This window comes from Phaenicophaeus curvirostris, chromosome 1 (assembly GCF_032191515.1).
Source record: "Phaenicophaeus curvirostris isolate KB17595 chromosome 1, BPBGC_Pcur_1.0, whole genome shotgun sequence".
Taxonomy (NCBI): Eukaryota; Metazoa; Chordata; class Aves; order Cuculiformes; family Cuculidae; genus Phaenicophaeus; species Phaenicophaeus curvirostris.
Genome location: NC_091392.1, coordinates 44,784,044 through 44,802,765, shown reverse-complemented (window position 1 = coordinate 44,802,765; position 18,722 = coordinate 44,784,044). Strand labels below are relative to the sequence as shown.

Sequence of the window (18,722 nt, the reverse complement as noted above, 5' to 3'; positions counted from 1 at the left end):
TGGGGATTGTGTGTATGTTTGTGTTCCCAAAAGACAACCTCTGAATGGATTCCGTGAAGGAACATGTGCTGGTGCTCCCACTGGACTGGAGATCAGGTGGCATCAGGATGCCTCGTGTGAAAGGTCTATGGAAGTGCAAAGAGCTGGGTCCAAGATTCTGCTTGGATGGAGCAGAGGGAATGACTCATGCAGGTTCTAACACACGGGTGTGAAGTGAGGCACATACTTAGCTATTACTCTTTGACCTGGAGGCGTAGAAATCCTCCCTACCGCAACCTAGAATGGTTTCTTGCTGCTTTCATCATCTACACATGCTGTCTCATCCTGCTGACATTCTCCCTCTTACCCTCACAGCCTCCCACAGCTTTGCCACTCTCCTGTCCAGTGGATTCAGTCTCTCTGCTGAGCAGGTCAGGGGAGGTTTAATGGCTTGCCCAACCCTTCTGTTTTCACCTTGTCAGCCAAGCTCCTGAAGCCAAATGCTCTTCCTCCTGACAACACTACTCCCACAGGTAATGAAATGCCGCCAAGGCAAAGTTTCAGCCTGCACTTTGGTCCTGGTTTCACAGGAAGCAGTGATGGAGCTTTCTGTAGCAACGAGCGTGGGTAAATGTTTCTCCTTGCTTATCTCTGGTCGGCTCTTTGCTACCAAATTTTATTAACAGAAGCTGCCTTTTCTTGTCACCAACTAGCACACAGCTGAAAATACATAACCTAAGTCAACAAAATCCAAAGTCTTTGTCACCTGACCTAAACCGTCTGCCTGGAGGCTGCCAGTCCCCAACCAGTGGCAGGAGGCCAATATCAATATGTCACTCTGATGCAAGGGCACAGGCAGCTGTCAGTCAGTGGGTCAACACCCACAGCGCACTCAGTCTTTTTCCAGTGCCACCTCTTGCAATGAGGACACTTGGCTCTAGCCAGCGCCAGCAAGTACCTCGGCATCCCGGCAAGGCAGCAACATCAAAACCTGGGAATCAACCAGAGAGCAAAACTTTCCTGACTCATTCTTTTCCTGCCAGCTTCAAATATCACCTCAGTGCATTTCTCATTGCTGCTTACTGCTGCTTGGCCTGTGCTTCTGTGGAGTATCCTCATGCACAAAAGTTGTGCCATTTCGAGTATGCCAATGCTGCTAAAGCAATACAACACCTGCAGTGCAGATGCAGTTATCTGCATATATGCAGTTAGCATAAAAATGCCGTCTGCCTGCACTGCTTATGCCTGGAAGGATGGGGAATGAAGTAGGTCCTACAGCACTTTAAATATGCAGGAGCCTAGTTCTGCAAAAAAAAATCCCATCTCCCTAAAACATATAATAATAGGAAACTGTGTGAAGAGTCTGTCTGGGGAAAAAAAAGGTCTGCAGGGCTGACTGGTTCAAGATAAACAGCGTGAGCCACATAGGTGCCACAGGGCGTGCACAGGGATGCAGACCAGAAGAAGACCCCAACATTGTCTCTCCTCAACCCTGAGATCAAGGAGCAGGGAAATAGCTGGAATTTGTTCCCCCTAGCTGCCTGTCATGAGTGAACCAGAGGTTATTGGAGGCTGGAGTCTATGTCAACGGGCTAGCAGTGATGACTGGTGATGCAGTCCTCCAGCAGCCTGGCTGGAGCCACGGCCCCTGCATAAATACATCCCTGGCTCTGTCTCTGAAGTACCTGAGAGCTGTGCCACCCTCTCCTCTTTCAGGCGTGAGACCGTAACAGCTGAGTGGCCATGACATTATTATTCAGCCTATATGGGCACATAGACAAACAGACAGTACAAATCATTATTTGCAACCGCTCATTTCCAAATAGGCTGGAGGCTGCACAGCTCGAGAATGGCAAATGCCCCGCCAGAGGCAGCATTCATTCCTGGTGCAACTGGCAGGCAAAGCGAAGGACAAAGCAAAACAGCCACTGTGGTGGCCGGTCACGTTATAAGGAGAGGGTGGGCTTTGTCATGTAACTCCATTTTCAGTGAGGCACCCTGTCTTTTAGGGCCCCTTAGCTACAACTTAATTTACTACATGGCTGGTCTCTGGAGTCAAGGCTGATTCCTTCTCCCTAATCGGTTTATTGAAAAGCATCTCAAAGTACATTGTTAAACTCAAAATGCCAAACTAAGCTGGTCCTTCACATGACGGAACTAGCAAGAGGAGCCATCTCCCAGCACAAAGAATGGCTTGCAGATATTTCCTACAGCAATCCCTGTGGCACCTTTCACTTCTGTGACTGATGCAGGGATAAGGAAAGGGTGCGCAGTTGAAGCAGGCCCACACCCTGATGTTTCCCAGCTGTTCTAGCCTTCCCTTGAGACAGCAGCCGTCTCTGCAAATTACAACAACATGAATTATGCCTCGGGAGCCAAGCCACAGGAGTGTTTCCAGGATTGCTCCAGCTTTTTGCTATTCCAAACATTTGGCAGGCCCCTCCCCTTCTGCTGCTGAAGTTTTAGTTCTTTGTGTCCTCCACGCTTGCAGAGTTTTCCAGTTCCATTCCTCATATTTTCCTCGGTCTCAACTTTCAACTGAAATTTCCACATGTGCGGTTGTACTTATTCAACTTTCCAGGTCCCAACACATCCATTAGAGATGTCTCCACCTGCTGGCTGCTCGGTAACCCAGCATTCATATCAGAAGGACTGAGGCGCATACTACTTATATAAATATGATCACTTGGCTTGTGTCTTTGCTGCAAAAGATTATCAGTTTTCCTTTGCATAGAAAAGTACGATGTGAATTTATGATAACATCACACCAACAAGCACTTGCAATCTGATTTTACCCTTTCACGATGCAATTCATTGCTGACACAGCACACATTTCAAATAAGATTTGAAAACATGATTTTTATTTTTTCTTTATGTGATTTCTCCACTCTAGAAATAGTTACAGCCTCTTTGGCTTCAGATTCAAATTAGAAAACAGCAGTAAAGCACAATAAATACTGCACATATGAGCCAAAATTATATTTTCTAAGTTAGGCAACCCCTAGTTGTAAGAAAAAAAACAACCAATCCTGTACGTGCTGTATCTGCATAAATGCTAAGAGTTCACATCAAAACCCAATGTATGCCACAGAGCCAGCTGGGTCAAGAGAACTGAGACTCTGCGAGAGCACGGAGAAAACTTTTTCTTGTGATTCAGTGCTTGAGCACTTGCTTAATTTTAAGCATGAGAAATATCGTTGCAATCAATGAGGTTATTGACACGCTTCTGGACAAGGCGAGTCCTCTGGTGCTGGGCTGAGTCAGAGCTGTGCCTTGCATGCATAGTCACAGGGGTTGTGCAAGTTGCAGGCAGGGGAAGCTGCTTACATCTGTCTAGGAACATGTACATCTGCTCCGCCAATTGCCAGCACTCCCTTATCTCCAAGAAAATGAAATCATTTCAAACGTAATTTGTAGCCACTGCTGCAAAAAAAAAAAAAAAAGCTAACCCTTTTAACCCTTTCTCCTGGAATCATCCAAAATCCAGACAACTACAGGAAATATAAACGCCTAATGCAATTTTATAGGCGGCTGGAGAGTGCCAAGTTTGCTAGCCCAGACAATAGGTTGCAGGTTTCACTGTGGAAAACAAAAAAAAAGACAAGGAAAAAAAAGGGGGAGAGGGGCTAAACTACAGCTCTTCTCAGTGCTCCTCAAACCTTGGGAACTTCAGCTGTGGCTGCTGGCAAGAAGGGGCCGCTAATCCCACAGGCTGTAGCAATCAGAAACACAGCCATATTTAGTCATGTTTTCCAGCCCCTTCTCCTATTCCTGCCTGCTGAACAGCCATTTGGAAGGCGAGCAGGGCTACAAATTCAGATCAAAATAAAACATTACCAGCCTATGCAAAATTCCAAAGGGTAATCCACAGCCCTGCAAAGCTGATGATAAAACCATGGTGGAAATCCCTGCCTGAGTGACAGTGAAGCTGGCCAGGGACACTAGCTCCACACTGTAGGGTCTGGCTGACCCAGAAATCGACTGTATGACTCAGGATTACCACTGCTGTGATGGCCTCACTCCCTCCAGAGGCTTGCCTTCAACTTTATTAATACCACTTATCTTCACACAAGTTGCATTCAGATGGAGTTCAGTGGTTTGGGTAACATGGGTTAAATATGGAATGGGAAAATTGCTGTAGTCTTCCAAGTACATGCTATAAATTCAGGCAATTTAGAGCGGAGGGGAAAGCTGGAAGCAATCTAAGCGTATTCTTCAACAGTGAGAATGCACAGGTAGGGCACCTAAATAAATGTAATTGCGATACCAGGCTATAACCATGTCATTCTGGAGGAGTCACTTTAGTTTTATGTCCTAGACTCGCTTACAGTGATTTTTAAAGACACAGTATGTTTTTCTCCTCTTGATACCCATTCACCAGCCATCAGCCTGTTTGGGTGCCTCATCTGCACCTCTTTTACAGAATACATTTTGTATTTGACTTCAATACTGCATTTCCTCAGTTTGCAGCATGTATTTAGAAGTTAATTATTACAATATTCATGGGCTTTACTCTGGATAACATCCAGATTCTGCTTAATGCAAACTTACATACGTGTGTCTTTGCAACCAGATATAAGCTTTTGTGTACATGTACACATGCACGTTCACACACACACGTACATAAGGGATTAAGAAAGCCTCATCACCGTTCTTTCTACTCCTTCAGGGGGCTGCCTTGTGCAAACAGGCTGCTCGCTCCCCACTGCTGCCTCTCCCAGGGTCTCCATCTCCTCCAGCTGCCTATCCAGCCTGGAAGGAGAAGCTTTGACCCCACCACCATGCACAGTGCCAGATAGTGGTCCCAAGGGAGGTTGCTGAGGATATGGGGGCACCGTCCTGTGCAGCTCCCTGCTGGCCTGGACAGATGGGAACCCAAGCCTGGATGCATGGAAGGGTGGGTGGTGTCTGCCCTCACTGCAACTCCCTTACCAGCAGGCAGGCCCCTTGGAAGTTGCTTCGCCTTCCACACCCTTCAGCCCTCTGCCTCTGTATTTTTTTCTTTTTCTCCCCTTTACTCCAGCAGGGACTTTCCCTTGGGAGCTGTTAGTAGAGGAAAGGGCACAAGGAGAAACAAGAGCCAGAGGTTCAGATCGTGAACAGGCACAAACTCACCCCTTGTCTGCCAAAACCTCTTTGAAGGCTCCAGAGCTACCAGGAGTGTGAGCCTATAAGCCAAGGGCTTGTTGCCCTGCCTCTGCTCAACCCTCATCATCTCCAGCACCTGCCAAGGTCTCTGCAGTGTACCTAAAATCCTTCTGCAGCCTACCCCAAATCCATGCTCGTGCTGCCCATGGCCATCCTATGCCACTGAGCCTGGAGCCTGCTAGCACAGGCATCACACCAGGTAATCCCTTTGATAAATTGCTCAAGCTCCATCTAAAACCACTGTTAAGGCAGTTTTCAGCTCCTCTACTTCTGCAGGGTGGCTGCTTTTGAATTATTTTATAGCAAAGCTCTCCATTTAATATAAAGCTATTATCAAGCTATTGCTTGGTTTTGGAGAAGATCACCTCGTGCTATTAGCTCTACGTTGTGACAGTATGTGAGCTTCGGTGTCGTGGCATCAAACCAGTCAGAAACAAGTGAAAAAAAAAAAAGAATTACCAGCTGAAATAAACTTCCCCAGTGAGCTTTAGCACTCACAGCCTAGCTGAGAGGTGTGGGATCCTCAGCCTTCAGAAACAAGCCCCTGCAGCAGCTGGTAATCACATTTCATCCTGGCACAGACAAATTCCTTTTGCACTTCCTCCATGCCGCCGAGTGCAGCACGCCCACCCAGGCGAGCAGATTATAATCAAGCACAGCAGGGCTCACAATCAACACAGGTAAGTACACATCACACCTCGCTGTGATTCGGAAATAAATAAGGTGACTCCATTTCACCTGCTGTATCACTGGTAATTCATCCCCTTCCTCCGGTTTTCAACCCATGAAAAACTTCTTCAGCTGAAATCATTCTTCATTAGGTTTTCTGAGCTACTTAATTTTTAAATGCATCCCAATCCAGCAGTCACAGCTGGTGTTCTCCATCCACAATTTCCACGTCATCCTCTAAAGCTGTAATTTAGCAACAGGACACAGCCAGATCTATACGTCCCCAAATTTTACCCGACAGCTTCTGCGTGAACTGCAGACATGGGTGCAAGCGTTCTCTAAAAGTTTTAGGTTTTCACCACTAGTCTTTCTCCCATCAATATTTGTCTCTGTTTTTATGTTGTAGAGAACAGAAGTTCAAATTGCGGAGCACTTCTTATGTTCTGTGAAATGTCGTGCTACAATTGGCTCTGGCACCAAAGCATTTGATGGGTAGTTCATAGAGGAGAGGAAAGGAGAAAAAAAAGCAGTGGGGAAGAAGAGCAAAACCAGTAAATATCTTATGTATTCACTGCTCAGCAAAACTCGAAAGCAGTAGCGTCACAACCACACAAGTTGCAAGAGCAGTGATTACCCTGGCACAGTATCTGCCAGGGTTAGCAAGGTCTGTGCTGGTTCCAGCTGAGGGAGAAGAAAAGGCAGCACCTGAAAGCTAAGCAGGTAAAGGGAATGCATCATGTCAAAGCACAGTTTTCCTGTCTGTGTAACTCATCACTGCTGCTTGGATCAATCGCACCTGGTGACTTAAAGATGCTGGGCTTGCCTGGCTCCATGTGCAGACAGGATCCCAGGTTCAGCCATGAGAGGAGCAATGCAGTGGTGGAAGACCTGGGAAGCGGTGATTGTGATCATCCCTGGTGAAGGTACTTGGGTGGCTGCATTCAAGCCTTTACTCACAGCCTAAACAAACCCCTAAGTGCTTCATCTTTTAGTGGTAATAGGGGGTTACCTACCTGGGGGCCCATCAGGCAGGCAGGCAAGCAGGGGTTTGCTGGAACCAGCTGGAGAGTTGTCAAGGGATGTCCAACCTGTGCTGGAGGAGATCAAGTGCAGAAGGCAGCTGTGGCCTTGTCTGGTGGTCCTGGGGTGGGTGAAAGTCCTACCAGAACCCCTGTAATTTGCAGGGAGAGCTCTGCCATGGTGGGATGGAGCTGTTCAAAACTCAACCAGATCTCAGAGGAAGCGTGTGAGCAGAGCAAGTGCAGCTCATGGGGCTGTCGGTGCTGGGAGGGACCCAGCCAGGCACCTGACCTTACAGGACACCTCAGCCCTGTGCTGAGGTGGTTTTGTGCCCTTTGCAGTGTACATTCTTAACACTGCAAGACCTGGATAGGACAGTTTCCTGCCTCCGGAATGCACCTTCTTCCTAGAGACACCAGCACTGTGCTCTGCCCTGAGCCCCTGCAAGCCAGACTGTGGCTGAGAGGTGCCCCACTGGCTCTCGCCCAAGTAGCCCTCATCTCCCGCTGCACAGACACAGCTCGGCCATGGCCACGAGGAAAGCATCAGCCTTTCCAGCCCTGTCTCTTCCTGCCTTGGTGCCTGCTGAGGGGTGTTTCCTTCCTCTGCCCCAGCAGTCAGGAAAGCCTTTTTTCCACAGGGAAACTGGAATCATCTGCTTGCAGCAGCACCGCTGCACGGAGAAGTGAGCCTGGGGCATTGCCCGAGCACTTCAGGGCATCTCCCTTGCCTCCTCATACAGATTATCTTTCCTAAGAGATGAAGAAGTCCAGTTTATACTTCTTGGTTGGTCTGCATGTCCCATGACAGTTTATTTTAATTGTCTTGCAGCTTTTAATAGTTTGTGGCAGCGTCATGAAGCAGCCTCTCCACCTGGGTGAGCCAGAGGTATTGCAGCCCTACGGAGAGCAGACATCATATGGCACAGCTCATATTGGTGCTGGGGGGATTGTGAGGGAGGATTTTGGGGGACTGCTCTGTTGGAGCCTGGACAGCAGAGCAGAAAAAAGCTGTTCTGTCTCCCTAGAGGAACAAGACCTCTGAAAACTGGGCACTCCCTCTGTACTCGGCACTGGCGGGACTGCACCTCGAATCCTGTGTTCAGTTCTGGGCCCCTCACCACAAGAAGGATGTTGAGGCTCTGGAGCGAGTCCAGAGAAGAGCAACGAAGCTGGTGAAGTGACTAGAGAAAAGGCCTTATGAGGAACGGCTGAGAGAGCTGGGGTTGTTTAGCCTGGAGAAGAGGAGGCTGAGGGGAGACCTCATTGCTCTCTACAACTACCTGAAAGGAGGTTGTAGAGGGGAGGGTTCTAGCCTCTTCTCCCAAGTGACAGGGGACAGGACGAGAAGGAATGGCCTCAAGCTCCACCAGGGGAGGTTTAGGCTGGACGTTAGGAAAAAATTTTTCATGGAAAGTGTCATTGGGCACTGGAACAGTCTGCCCAGGGAGGTGGTTGATTCACCTTCCCTGGAGGTGTTTAAGGGACAGGTGGATGAGGTGCTGAGGGACATGGTTTAGTGATTGATGGGAATAGTTGGACTTGATGATCCAGTGGGTCTTTTCCAGCCTAGTGATTCTACGATTCTATGACTCTATGAAATTTGGCTTTGGAGAGAGGCTGTTTCCAGACAGTCCTGCATGATTCCTACTGAGATCACGTACCTATTTCCTCCTAGTTTATAAGAGGGGAGCCACAGAGAAGCTGTGATCCGGTCTCCCTCCATGATTTTTTCCCTAAACTTCATTCATCTGATGTTCAAGGAAAACAAGCCAGGTCCCTTCATGGTGCCAGCCCTTCCTCATCCTCAGTGTCCCCCCCAGAGCTGCACCCTGCAAGGAGAGGACCAACCCTGCTGGATGTGAAGGGCACTGAATCCTTGACCACTGGAGCTTTAGCACTGGTCCCATCCATGTCCTGATGCCTCCATCAGTGGCAGTGGGAACGTGTGCCCTGCACCACTTAGCCCTCCACCCTCAGGTGCTTGTCCCCAGCCACTCCACCATCTTTTCTATTCAAACAGCTCTAGTGTTCTCACCTTGTGCCTGGGGAAGCGGTGCAGGCAAATGACCTCTGCGGTAGGTGAGGTTTTCCTCTTGGTGTAGATCTCCTCTTCTGCTACAGAGATACCATGTGTTACCCTCCAATGGAAAAGGTCTGCCAGCTGCACCGGCCATCTCTCCTCTGAACCAAACCCCTCAGCTGCAGCAGAGAGGCGAGCGCTTTCCTCAGGAATGGAGAGGGGTTTGCAGTGCAGATAAACCCCCTCCAGCTTCACAGCAAGGGCCTGAGTAAACACAAACAGCCCAAACCTGGCACCTTTCCTCATGCAGAGTCCCACCACGGTTTCTTAACTGCAGATCCTGCTGGATCACAAGCCGCGTCCTTGAAGGCACTTCCCAGAAACTTTCCAGGTGAGAGGGAAATGGTGAGCTGGGCTTCAAGCAAAAGCTGATCAAGAGATTTATCCGTGCTTTACCCACAAAGACATATGAGGGGGAGACAGCTGGATGCCTCATGCTTCCAACAATGATGAGCCGGTGAGCTGCGAGCTGCAGAGGCTGCAATTACATCGACACCAGAAAGGATCAAAAGCCTGCACAGCAAATTGGGCCGTGTGTTACCTTGTTAAAAACCTCTTTTGGCTGTGCCAATACCTCTGCTTCAAAGCCTTCTACAGCTCCTAGTGACAATATTAGTGCTTCTTACGCAAGCCGGGAGCCCTGCCTGAGACTGAAGCTGGTCTCTCTCTCTCGCAGAGGTGAGCTCCTCGCACCTGCACCAGCTGGGGAGGAAGGTTTGGGAGGCATAAAGTGGGGCTGAAAGGGTCAGCTCCAACCCAGGGTGAATCTGGCAGTGGGGGCATGGTGGTTGCAGCCCTGGTACTCCTCTCAGCCCCCAGTGGGGAAGTGTGGAGAAGGAAATGAAACAAGCTTTCAACATATGCCCACTGGCCGTGGGGCAGCTTGCCAGGCTGGGAGGTTTACCAGGGTCCTCTCAATTCCCAGGGACAGCCCAGGATTGGGAAGAGGGTGCCTGGAGGCAGCCAAAGCTGTCTCAGTGCTCTTGTACTCGGGTGAGGAGGAAGGATGCTTCCCTTGCTTCAGCACCAGGAACGCTCATCGCCAGGAGTTTGGGCGAGGAGAAGTGAAAGGTGGGCTCCACTCTGGTGCGATGCTGTTTCTTTATAAGGCAACAGATGGAGAGGTTTCCCTGGATACAGTGGGAATGAAGAGCAGGAAACAAATTTCTTTGATCAGAGCTACAAGGCTGTCACATGTGTGTCCCCCCCTTTTTTTCCCCCACCAAGACATCTCTTCACCCACAAAGCTGGTGCAGGCTGGCTACGGGGGCAGCCACTCAGAACATCTCTTGGCTATACACTTCAGCATCTCACTGCTTCCAGACAAATCCCTCAGCCGACCAACACCAGTCCCTTCCACCACGATATTGTCTCCAGTGAGACTTTTTCTGGTCACAGAGCCCCACCTCAGTCACAGCTTTACACGAGGTCAGGGATTTGAGTGATGGCTGCTCTTCTAAAAAGTAGCCTAAGAAAGTGATCCATTTATCCTGAGCAGTATACTCTGCCATAACACTCTTTTCCATGAGCTTCTACACTATTTCCATCAAGAATTAATTAAAGCTGTAGTGAGTAAAGCCATCCCCAGTATAATTCCAGATTAATTAGTGGCACACAGCCACATTATGAGCAACACGGTGTTGCAAGGCCAGTCACTCCATCATCATGAGTTCTCCATTTCCTCCAGTGTTCTCCCTTAGGGCCGGGATGCTGAGCAATAGTGAAACTCCCAGGGCAGACCTCTCTCACAGGGCACGCGTGCACCCAGCCACCATCGTGTCCTGCAGACTTCTGCTGCCTGCATGCATCCTCAGCTGCTGGATGTGAGTGGAGAAGGCCTAAAGCATTCCTCCTGCAGAAAAAAAAAATATTGCCCGGTCCAACTCACGACCGTGTTCTTACTTAATCCATTTTTCAAGTGGTTTTCTCTGCACGTAGTCAAGCTCTAGCACAGGCTGCCCAGGGAAGTGGTGGAGTCTAAAGCCCTGAAAGTGTTAGAAAAGTGTGTACATAGAATCATAGAATCACCAGGTTGGAAAAGACCCACCGGATCATCGAGTCCAACCAGTACATGTGGCACTTCGAGACATGGTTTAGTAGGCACGGTGGTGTTGGGCTAGCGGCTGGACTGGGCGATACCAGAGGTCTTTTCCAACCTTAATGATTTTATAATTCTGTTTTACCTTTTGCAAATAAAAAGCGCCGCAGCCGAGTGAGAGGGGCTGCCCACCGCAGGGAGCTGGTTGGAGAAGGGACTCCAGTACTTCTCCTCTCATCTGCCAGACCATCATCATTCAAGGTGTTTCATGTTTTAATTTTCCCCTTGCTGCACTGCTGCTTGTTTTGCTCAGCCATGCTGGCTCCAAATGGTAGCAAGGCTGTGAGAGTCACAAATTTAGGACTGGAGGGGTTTTGGTGGTTTTCTTTTCCTTTTCCTTCTGCTTCTGCTCCCACTGCTGGCATCACAAGAAGGAAACAAATAGGTGCAGACAGACAGCAAAGAGTTATCTGCGAGTACTAGCTGACTGTCCTGGAACTGGGAATATCTTTTTCACCTGGGCTTGGATACAAGGTTCCAAAGGACATGGCCTGGCAAAGTTCAGAGCCAGGCTCTTCAGGGAAGGCAGTGCCGCTGGGATCTTGCCAGCAGGGCTGGGACAAGGTGTCTCCAGAGCCGGCTGGGCAGCAGGCAGGACTGGGCTGGGCTTCCAGAGCTGACCGGGATGAAGGATCTACGCCAGCTCCAAGCTTCCTCCCCACTCCAAGTGCTATGAGCCAGGCTGCGCGTCCATGTGGATGGATGCTCTTGGGCAGCACAGGCCAACAGTTAATGCTTTAAAAGCCTCTGGGGCCTGTTTCTCGCTGATCTCTGCTCGGGCTGCAGCAGCCTGCATTGCAGTTTCAGGTCGCTCAAACCACTGCTCCTAGAGCTCCCTCACCCACATCTCACTCCGGGCAGGGCAGACTGTGGTTTTCCACTGTAGCTCCTTTCCTCCCTCTTGCGCCCGTCACCCCAGCCCTGCAGCACCCTCAGCTTTGACAAAGCGATTCTCCATTCACATCAAGTGATATTTGAGACAAACTGGGGAGGAAACGGAAGAGGAATAACATCTTAAATCTGGCAAGTCAGTGCTGCTGTGCCAGGAACCCAGCTGGAACCGGCTCTAATGGCCACTGCCTTCGCTCTGCCCCGGGGGAAGCAGTAGCAGCTACAAGCTGAGGGCTCAGCTGCTATCCACGAAGGGCTCTTTGCAGCAGGACTAGATGGTGCAGGTCTAGTGATTTACCTCTGTCTCCCCGAGGCTGTGACAGAGCTGATTGCTCTGCCCCTGGGTTCTGCTGTGGCCTGCGAGGGCCTCACTGGAACCTGCATCAATTATTTCTTTTTAGCCAGGTTCATCACACTTAGTGACCTGTTCATCATATTTAGTGACCTGGTTTACAGCTCCTTCATGCCAGCACAAGGGTCCAGTGCAGGGACAGGCACTCTCCCATTCAGACCCTTCCAGTTTCTGCTGGGATCAGCCCTGAGGTTGGATGCTGCAGAGAATCATAGAATCATAGAACAACCAGGTTGGAAGAGACCCACCGGATCATCGAGTCCAACCATTCCAATCAATCACTAAACCATTCCCCTTAGCACCTCGTCCACCCATCCCTTAAACACCTCCAGGGAAGGTGAATCAACCACCTCCCTGGGCAGCCTGTTCCATTGCCCAATGACCCTTTCTGTGAAGAATTTTTTCCTAATGTCAAGCCTAAATCTCCCCTGGTGGAGCTTGAGGCCATTCCCTCTTGTCCTGTCCCCTGTCACTTGGGAGAAGAGGCTAGAACCCTCCTCTCTACAACCTCCTTTCAGGCAGCTGTAGAGAGCAATGAGGTCTCCCCTCAGCCTCCTCTTCTCCAGGCTAAACAACCCCAGTTCCCTCAGCCACTCCTCATAAGGCCTGTTCTCCAGCCCGCTCACCAGCTTCGTTGCTCTTCTCTGGACTCTCTCCAGAGCCTCAACATCCTTCTTGTGGTGAGGGGCCCAGAACTGAACAAAGGATTCAAGGAGCGGTCTCACCAGTGCCGAGTACAGAGGGAGAATAACCTCCCTGGACCTGCTGGTCACGCTGTTTCTGATACAAGCCAAGATACCATTGGCCTTCTTGGCCACCTGGGCACACTGCTGGCTCATGTTCAGTCGCTGTCAACCAACACCCCCAGGTCCCTCTCCTCCAGGCAGCTTTCTAGGCAGACTTCTCCTAGTCTGTAGCACTGCACAGGGTTGTTGTGCCCCAAGTGCAGGACCCGGCACTTGGCCTTGTTAAACCTCAAGCCATTGGTCTCAGCCCAGCGGTCCAGCCTGTTCAGATCCCTTTGCAGAGCTTCTCTACCCTCCAGCAGATCAACACTTCCACTCAGCTTAGTGTCATCCGCAAACTTGCTAAGAGTGCACTCAATGCCTTCATCCAGGTCATTGATAAAGATATTGAACAGGGCTGGACCCAGCACTGAGCCCTGGGGAACCCCACTTGTCACTGGCCTCCAGCTGGATTTAACACCATTTTCCACCACTCTCTGGGCCCGGCCATCCAACCAGTTTTCCAACCAGTTTTCCACCCAGGAGAGTGTGCGCCTGTCCAGGCCAGAGGCTGACAGTTTCCGAAGCAAAATGCTGTGAGAAACTGTGTCAAAGGCTTTACTGAAGTCCAGGAAGACCACATCCACAGCCTTTCCCTCATCCAGTAGCCGGGTCACTTTGTCATAGAAGGCGATCAGGTTAGTTTGGCAAGACCTGCCTTTTGTGAACCTGTGTTGACTGGGCCTGATCACCCGGTTCTCTTGCATGTGCTTCATGATAGCACCCAAGATCACCTGTTCCATGACTTTCCCTGGCACTGAGGTCAGACTGACAGGCCTGTAGTTTCCTGGATCCTCCCTGCGACCCTTCTTGTAGATGGGCACGACATCAGCCAGCCTCCAGTCAAGTGGAATTTCCCCAGTCTTCCAGGACTGTTGGAAGATGATGGAAAGGGGTTTGGCCAGCACATCCGCCAGCTCCTTCAGTACCCTAGGGTGAATCCCGTCCGGCCCCATAGACTTGTGGGTGTCTAGTCGGGCTACCAAGGCCCTGACCACCTCCTCTTGGATCATGGGAGCCTCATTTTGCTCCTCTAGCTCCTGGGCTTGTACACAGACGGAACGACTTTCTTTACAATTAAAGACTGAGGCAAAGAAGGCATTAAGTACCTCAGCCTTTTCCTCATCCCCTGTCACTGTTGTTCCTTCTGCGTCCAATAGGGACTGTATGGTCTCCCTAGTCCTCCTTTTATTATTTATATATTTATAGAAGGATTTTTTGTTATCTTTCACAGACTTTGCCAATCTGATTTCTAGCTGAGCCTTAGCCCTTCTGATTTTTTCTCTACACAATCTCACTTCCCTCCTGTAGTCCTCCCAAGAGGCCTGTCCCCTCTCCCAGAGCTCATAAACATTTCTCTTCTTGATATCACTCAAGATCTCTCTGTTCAACCAATCTGGTTTTTGCCCCTGCCGGCTTTTTTTCTGGAACATGGGGACGGCTTTCTCCTGAGCTGCTAGGATTTCCTTTTTGAAGAGCTCCCAGCACTCATGAGCTCCCTTGCCCTTAAGTACTGTCTCCCATGAGACTTTGCCAACCAGCCTTCTGAAGAGTTCAGAGTCTGCCCTCTGGAAATTTAATGCTACTGTCCTGCTAACCACCCTCTTCACTTCACCTAGAACAGAAAACCCTATCATCTCATGATCGCTTTGTCCTAGGTGTCCACCTACTGCCACATCCCCCACAAGGCCTTCTCTGTTCACAAACAGCAGGTCCAGGAGGGCACCCTCCCTTGAACAAACAGGTCCAGCACCAGCTTCCAGGAACAACTCTCCAGCAGGGTCCACAGATCAGGTCCCAGTTCAATATCTTTTCCTCTCTTGCTTATTACAGCATTTGTAACCACTCGCCGACACGAACCATCCCCAAAACCTCAAGAAAACCTGCGTGAGGCATTCAGCAGCTCTGGAAATCCACAGAGGAGCAAATAACCTGGAGCCATGAGAACGTGCTAGCTCAAGGCTGCCCTCTGCAAAGTGGGAAGTGTTGTGGGAGAAGAATGTTGGCCCTTCCACAGAGATGCACAAAGAGGTGGGAAGCAGAAGGAAGAGACTGTGACAGTGGAAAAAAAGAAACAAGTCTCTCTCCATCTTGCATAGGACAGGGCAGCATCCAAGCAGCGCACAGGCTCACAAACAGCAACGCAAAGGACACAAAAAGCAGCACGAGCTTAAAAAGGTCAGCATGCCATCAGCACACAGGTGTTAGGACAGTTCTGCTCTGTCTCACAGCAGTGATTGACCACCTGGCTCAAGATGATCCTACGATGGGAAAGCAATTTTAATGTAATTTAAAGGGCATGCTGCTCACAAAGATACCCTACGTGTTTCTGCAAAACACTTTGGAGAAAGAACAAAGTATCTGAAGCAGTGAACTCCCAGAGGAGAGACATTCCACTCCCATTTTAACAGCATGCATGCAAGCCACGAGCACAGCCGTGCCTGTATGCCACGCACCACGAACAAACCTCCATCCCTTCACATCCTCCATCCCTATTCAGGCTTTAAAACCCGCAGTCTGTGTAACATCAAGTTATTCACACTCACTCCAACCCCTTAATGTGACTACAGCCGCTCGTGCAGCGCATGTTCATGCCTCCTCCTTCTGCACATACCTTCCATTTTTTAAGAAAAACCTACCTACACTTAAATTCGTCTATGAGAAGATTTTTTCCTCTCTCAACATTTGCTTAGACAGAAATCCCACTCCCCTCAGGAGGAGCTCAGCGTAAGCTGTGCCCAAGCCTGCTCCCTGTTTGCCTCCGGTAGCAGCACTGGCCGCCTGCCCCGTAGACCCTCATGGGGTCACCAACACCTCCTTCCCCACCGCTGCCACCCAGGCTCTGACCCAGCCCCAACTCCTAAACTTGACCCTCTCATCAAGGTTTAAGACTCTGCCAGCACACAATGAGAGGGACAAGGTTAATTATCAGGAGCTGGTGTCACACTCCAGCATTTTATGTCACGGCTGTAGCACCAGAACTCGAGGATCTGGGGCAGTTTGAGAGACCACGGACCAGGAGGTGAATACAGCCACAAGTTCCTTATTCCATTTCTAGCAAAACTGTTACAAAAAGTAGGTTTTCTGGGGACAATTTGGAAGGTGAGTGAAAGGTAGTTTTGCCAATCCATCGATAGAATAGAATTCTAGACTTACCCATCACCTCCTCCACTAACCTCACTTCCCAATGACTCCAAAGATTGGAAATAAAAGTGAGTAAGAGAATTTGTTTGCAATAGTTGTGAGTTACAAGCTCAGAAACACCATCGTCGGACCAAGAACAGAACTAGCTTGGCTGAAATTCACAGCCTCGTGTTTTGAATCCATCTACAACTGCCTGAAAGGAGGTTGTAGTGAGGTGGGTGCTGATCTCTTCTCCCAAGTATCAAGTGATAGGATGAGAGGGAATGGCCTCAAGTTGCACCAGGGGACTTTCAGATTAGACATCAGGAAAAATTTCTCCATCAAAAGGGTCATCGAGAGGCTGCCAGGGAGGCGGTGGATTCCCCATCCCTGGAGGTGTTTAGAAGATGCATAGATGAGATGCTCAGGATTATGGTTTAGTAGTGGACAGGTATGGTTGGACTTAATGATCTCCAAGGTCTTTTCCAACCAAATGATTCTATGAACACGTAATCCTGAAGCAGACAAACAAGGTGTGTTATCCTCCTCCAAAATCCGCAGCGCTGGCCACCACCACCTGCCTTGGCGATACACTGCGGGTACCATCACACCTGATTTTGGCTACAGAGGGTCACTCGGCACCAGAGGTGGTCTGCAGCGCAGCCGACAGGACAGGCTGATGCTCCAACACCACAGCCGCTACCTGTGAATCACAGAATCATAGAATCACCAGGTTGGAAAAGACCCACCAGATCACTGAGTCCAACCATTCCTATCAAACACTAAACCATGACCCTCAGCGCCTTGTCCACCCGTCCCTTAAACACCTCCAGGGAAGCTGAGGTGACGCGTAAGGTCTTCACCACACCTGGGGAAAGAGGGAACGGCAACACACGCACACGGACTGCAGCACATGGATAATCTTTATTGGTAACATCAGTGGAGCACCAATAAACCATTACTGACTGTAGTGGTGACACGCAGCTGAGGCACATGCTAAGGCACTTTTATTATATATAAAAACAAAATTAAACTTCTTTTGTGACAGCAATTGGGAGAAGATGCTCCTGCATTTAGAGTGCTTCAGGCATACAGTATGGCGCTTCATCTTTAATTATTTTTACTTCGCTCGTAAGTAGGTCTAAATGCAGCATATACAATATGGTTAAGAATACAGGTAAATCCAGCAACCAGTGTACGGTGTAGAAAAGTAAAGACTATCTCTATATAACCATGGTCCCAATAGAAAGGCAGTGATAAAGACCTTTATTTTTTTCTTAATTACTTATTACGAGAGATACAAAGGCCTTACATACATCTGTGCAGATTAAAGGGTTTTTAATATACTCTTAGTCAATGGTGCACAATAACTAATCCCAACCCCTGGTTACAGAGCAGGTGCAAGAGGCTTGGACATGTCAATAAAAGAGGGACTTCCCTCCCCTTATCCCCACCCTCTGCCCGCTACCCTATTAAATTCCCCTAGATTCTGTCTATTACCATTAAATATATTTGGTCCCCCAGAGATTCTCAGACAAGCACAAGGACATTGTTCTGCTACCCCAGCCTGTCATTAACTACTGGTCCACGCTACCTTAGATGAAACCGCTCAGAGGCAGAAACACTAACAGGACATCATTGCACTTCAGAGAGATCTGTCCAGACAGCAAAAAAATAAGAAGAGAACAAAGGAAAAAAAAAAAGAAAAAAAAAAGACAACTTTGGCAAGTCCTCCAGGTAACTGGTCCCAAGAAGAGCTTCCCTCTTCACCCTTCCCTGGAAATGTGTGAAAGAAGAAAGGGCAAATTGCCATGGCCAAAGCACACCGTTTTTCCTGAAACTGCTCCCAAACCATGTGGGTGGGCAGATTAAGAGAGGCAGAAGTCTGAGGTCACTGAATATGATTGCCGAAAGCAAACAAAGAGGGAGGGGAAAGAATACAGGAAGGAGCTTCCCTGCAGCTAGAATCAAAGACAAAAGGAGATTTACAGCAAAAATAATCTTTCCCTAACCCCACTCCCTCTAAGGATCCAAGGATCCCCTGTGTAAGGATTCACCAGCAGACATGGCACAGACAGTTCTACAGGCCTTTGTAGTGGCCAAACTGCTGGTCAGATTTCAGAGCCCCGACTCTTTGGCATTAAATACAAAGAGGATTAGGAAACTGGAAAGAGGAGGAAACTAGGAACACATATGCCCGATGGCTCCAGATACATAGAACTGGGCTTGCTCTGCAGATTCCCAGCCAATTTAGGAGGAGAGGGTTTGCTGAAAGTCCAGTGGAAGAGGGGAGGGTCACTCCATCACGTGTAACCTATGTCAAATGGGAGGACTTATTCAGTAGCTTTGGCATCACCCGCATCTGCCTTGCCGTCCACTTCCTCATCGGAGCACTCTCCTGCGCCCTTCCTGACAATTCGGCGTGTCATGACAAACGGCATGTCCCCACGCCTAGGGAAGGACAGACAGCGTGTCAGCAACACAAGGTTTCACTGAATTCACCTGGGAAGAGGCAGGGCAGTACCCAGCCATGCTGTTTGCTGTGGACAGTTACAGCAGGACAACGCCGGACTGG

The 18,722-nt window shown here is 49.3% G+C and overlaps 1 protein-coding gene across 1 annotated transcript in view; it reads right to left on the bottom strand.

Annotated features, from left to right (window-relative positions):
* Positions 1 to 17,160: 17,160 nt before the first annotated feature.
* Positions 17,161 to 18,722, bottom strand: part of MYH9 (myosin heavy chain 9) — a 74,431-nt gene continuing 72,869 nt past the window's right edge. The window contains exon 41 of the mRNA XM_069856649.1: positions 17,161 to 18,598. Within this exon, the coding sequence (XP_069712750.1) occupies positions 18,481 to 18,598 (118 nt within the window). The 3' untranslated portion in view covers positions 17,161 to 18,480. The remainder of the gene's footprint in view (positions 18,599 to 18,722) is intronic.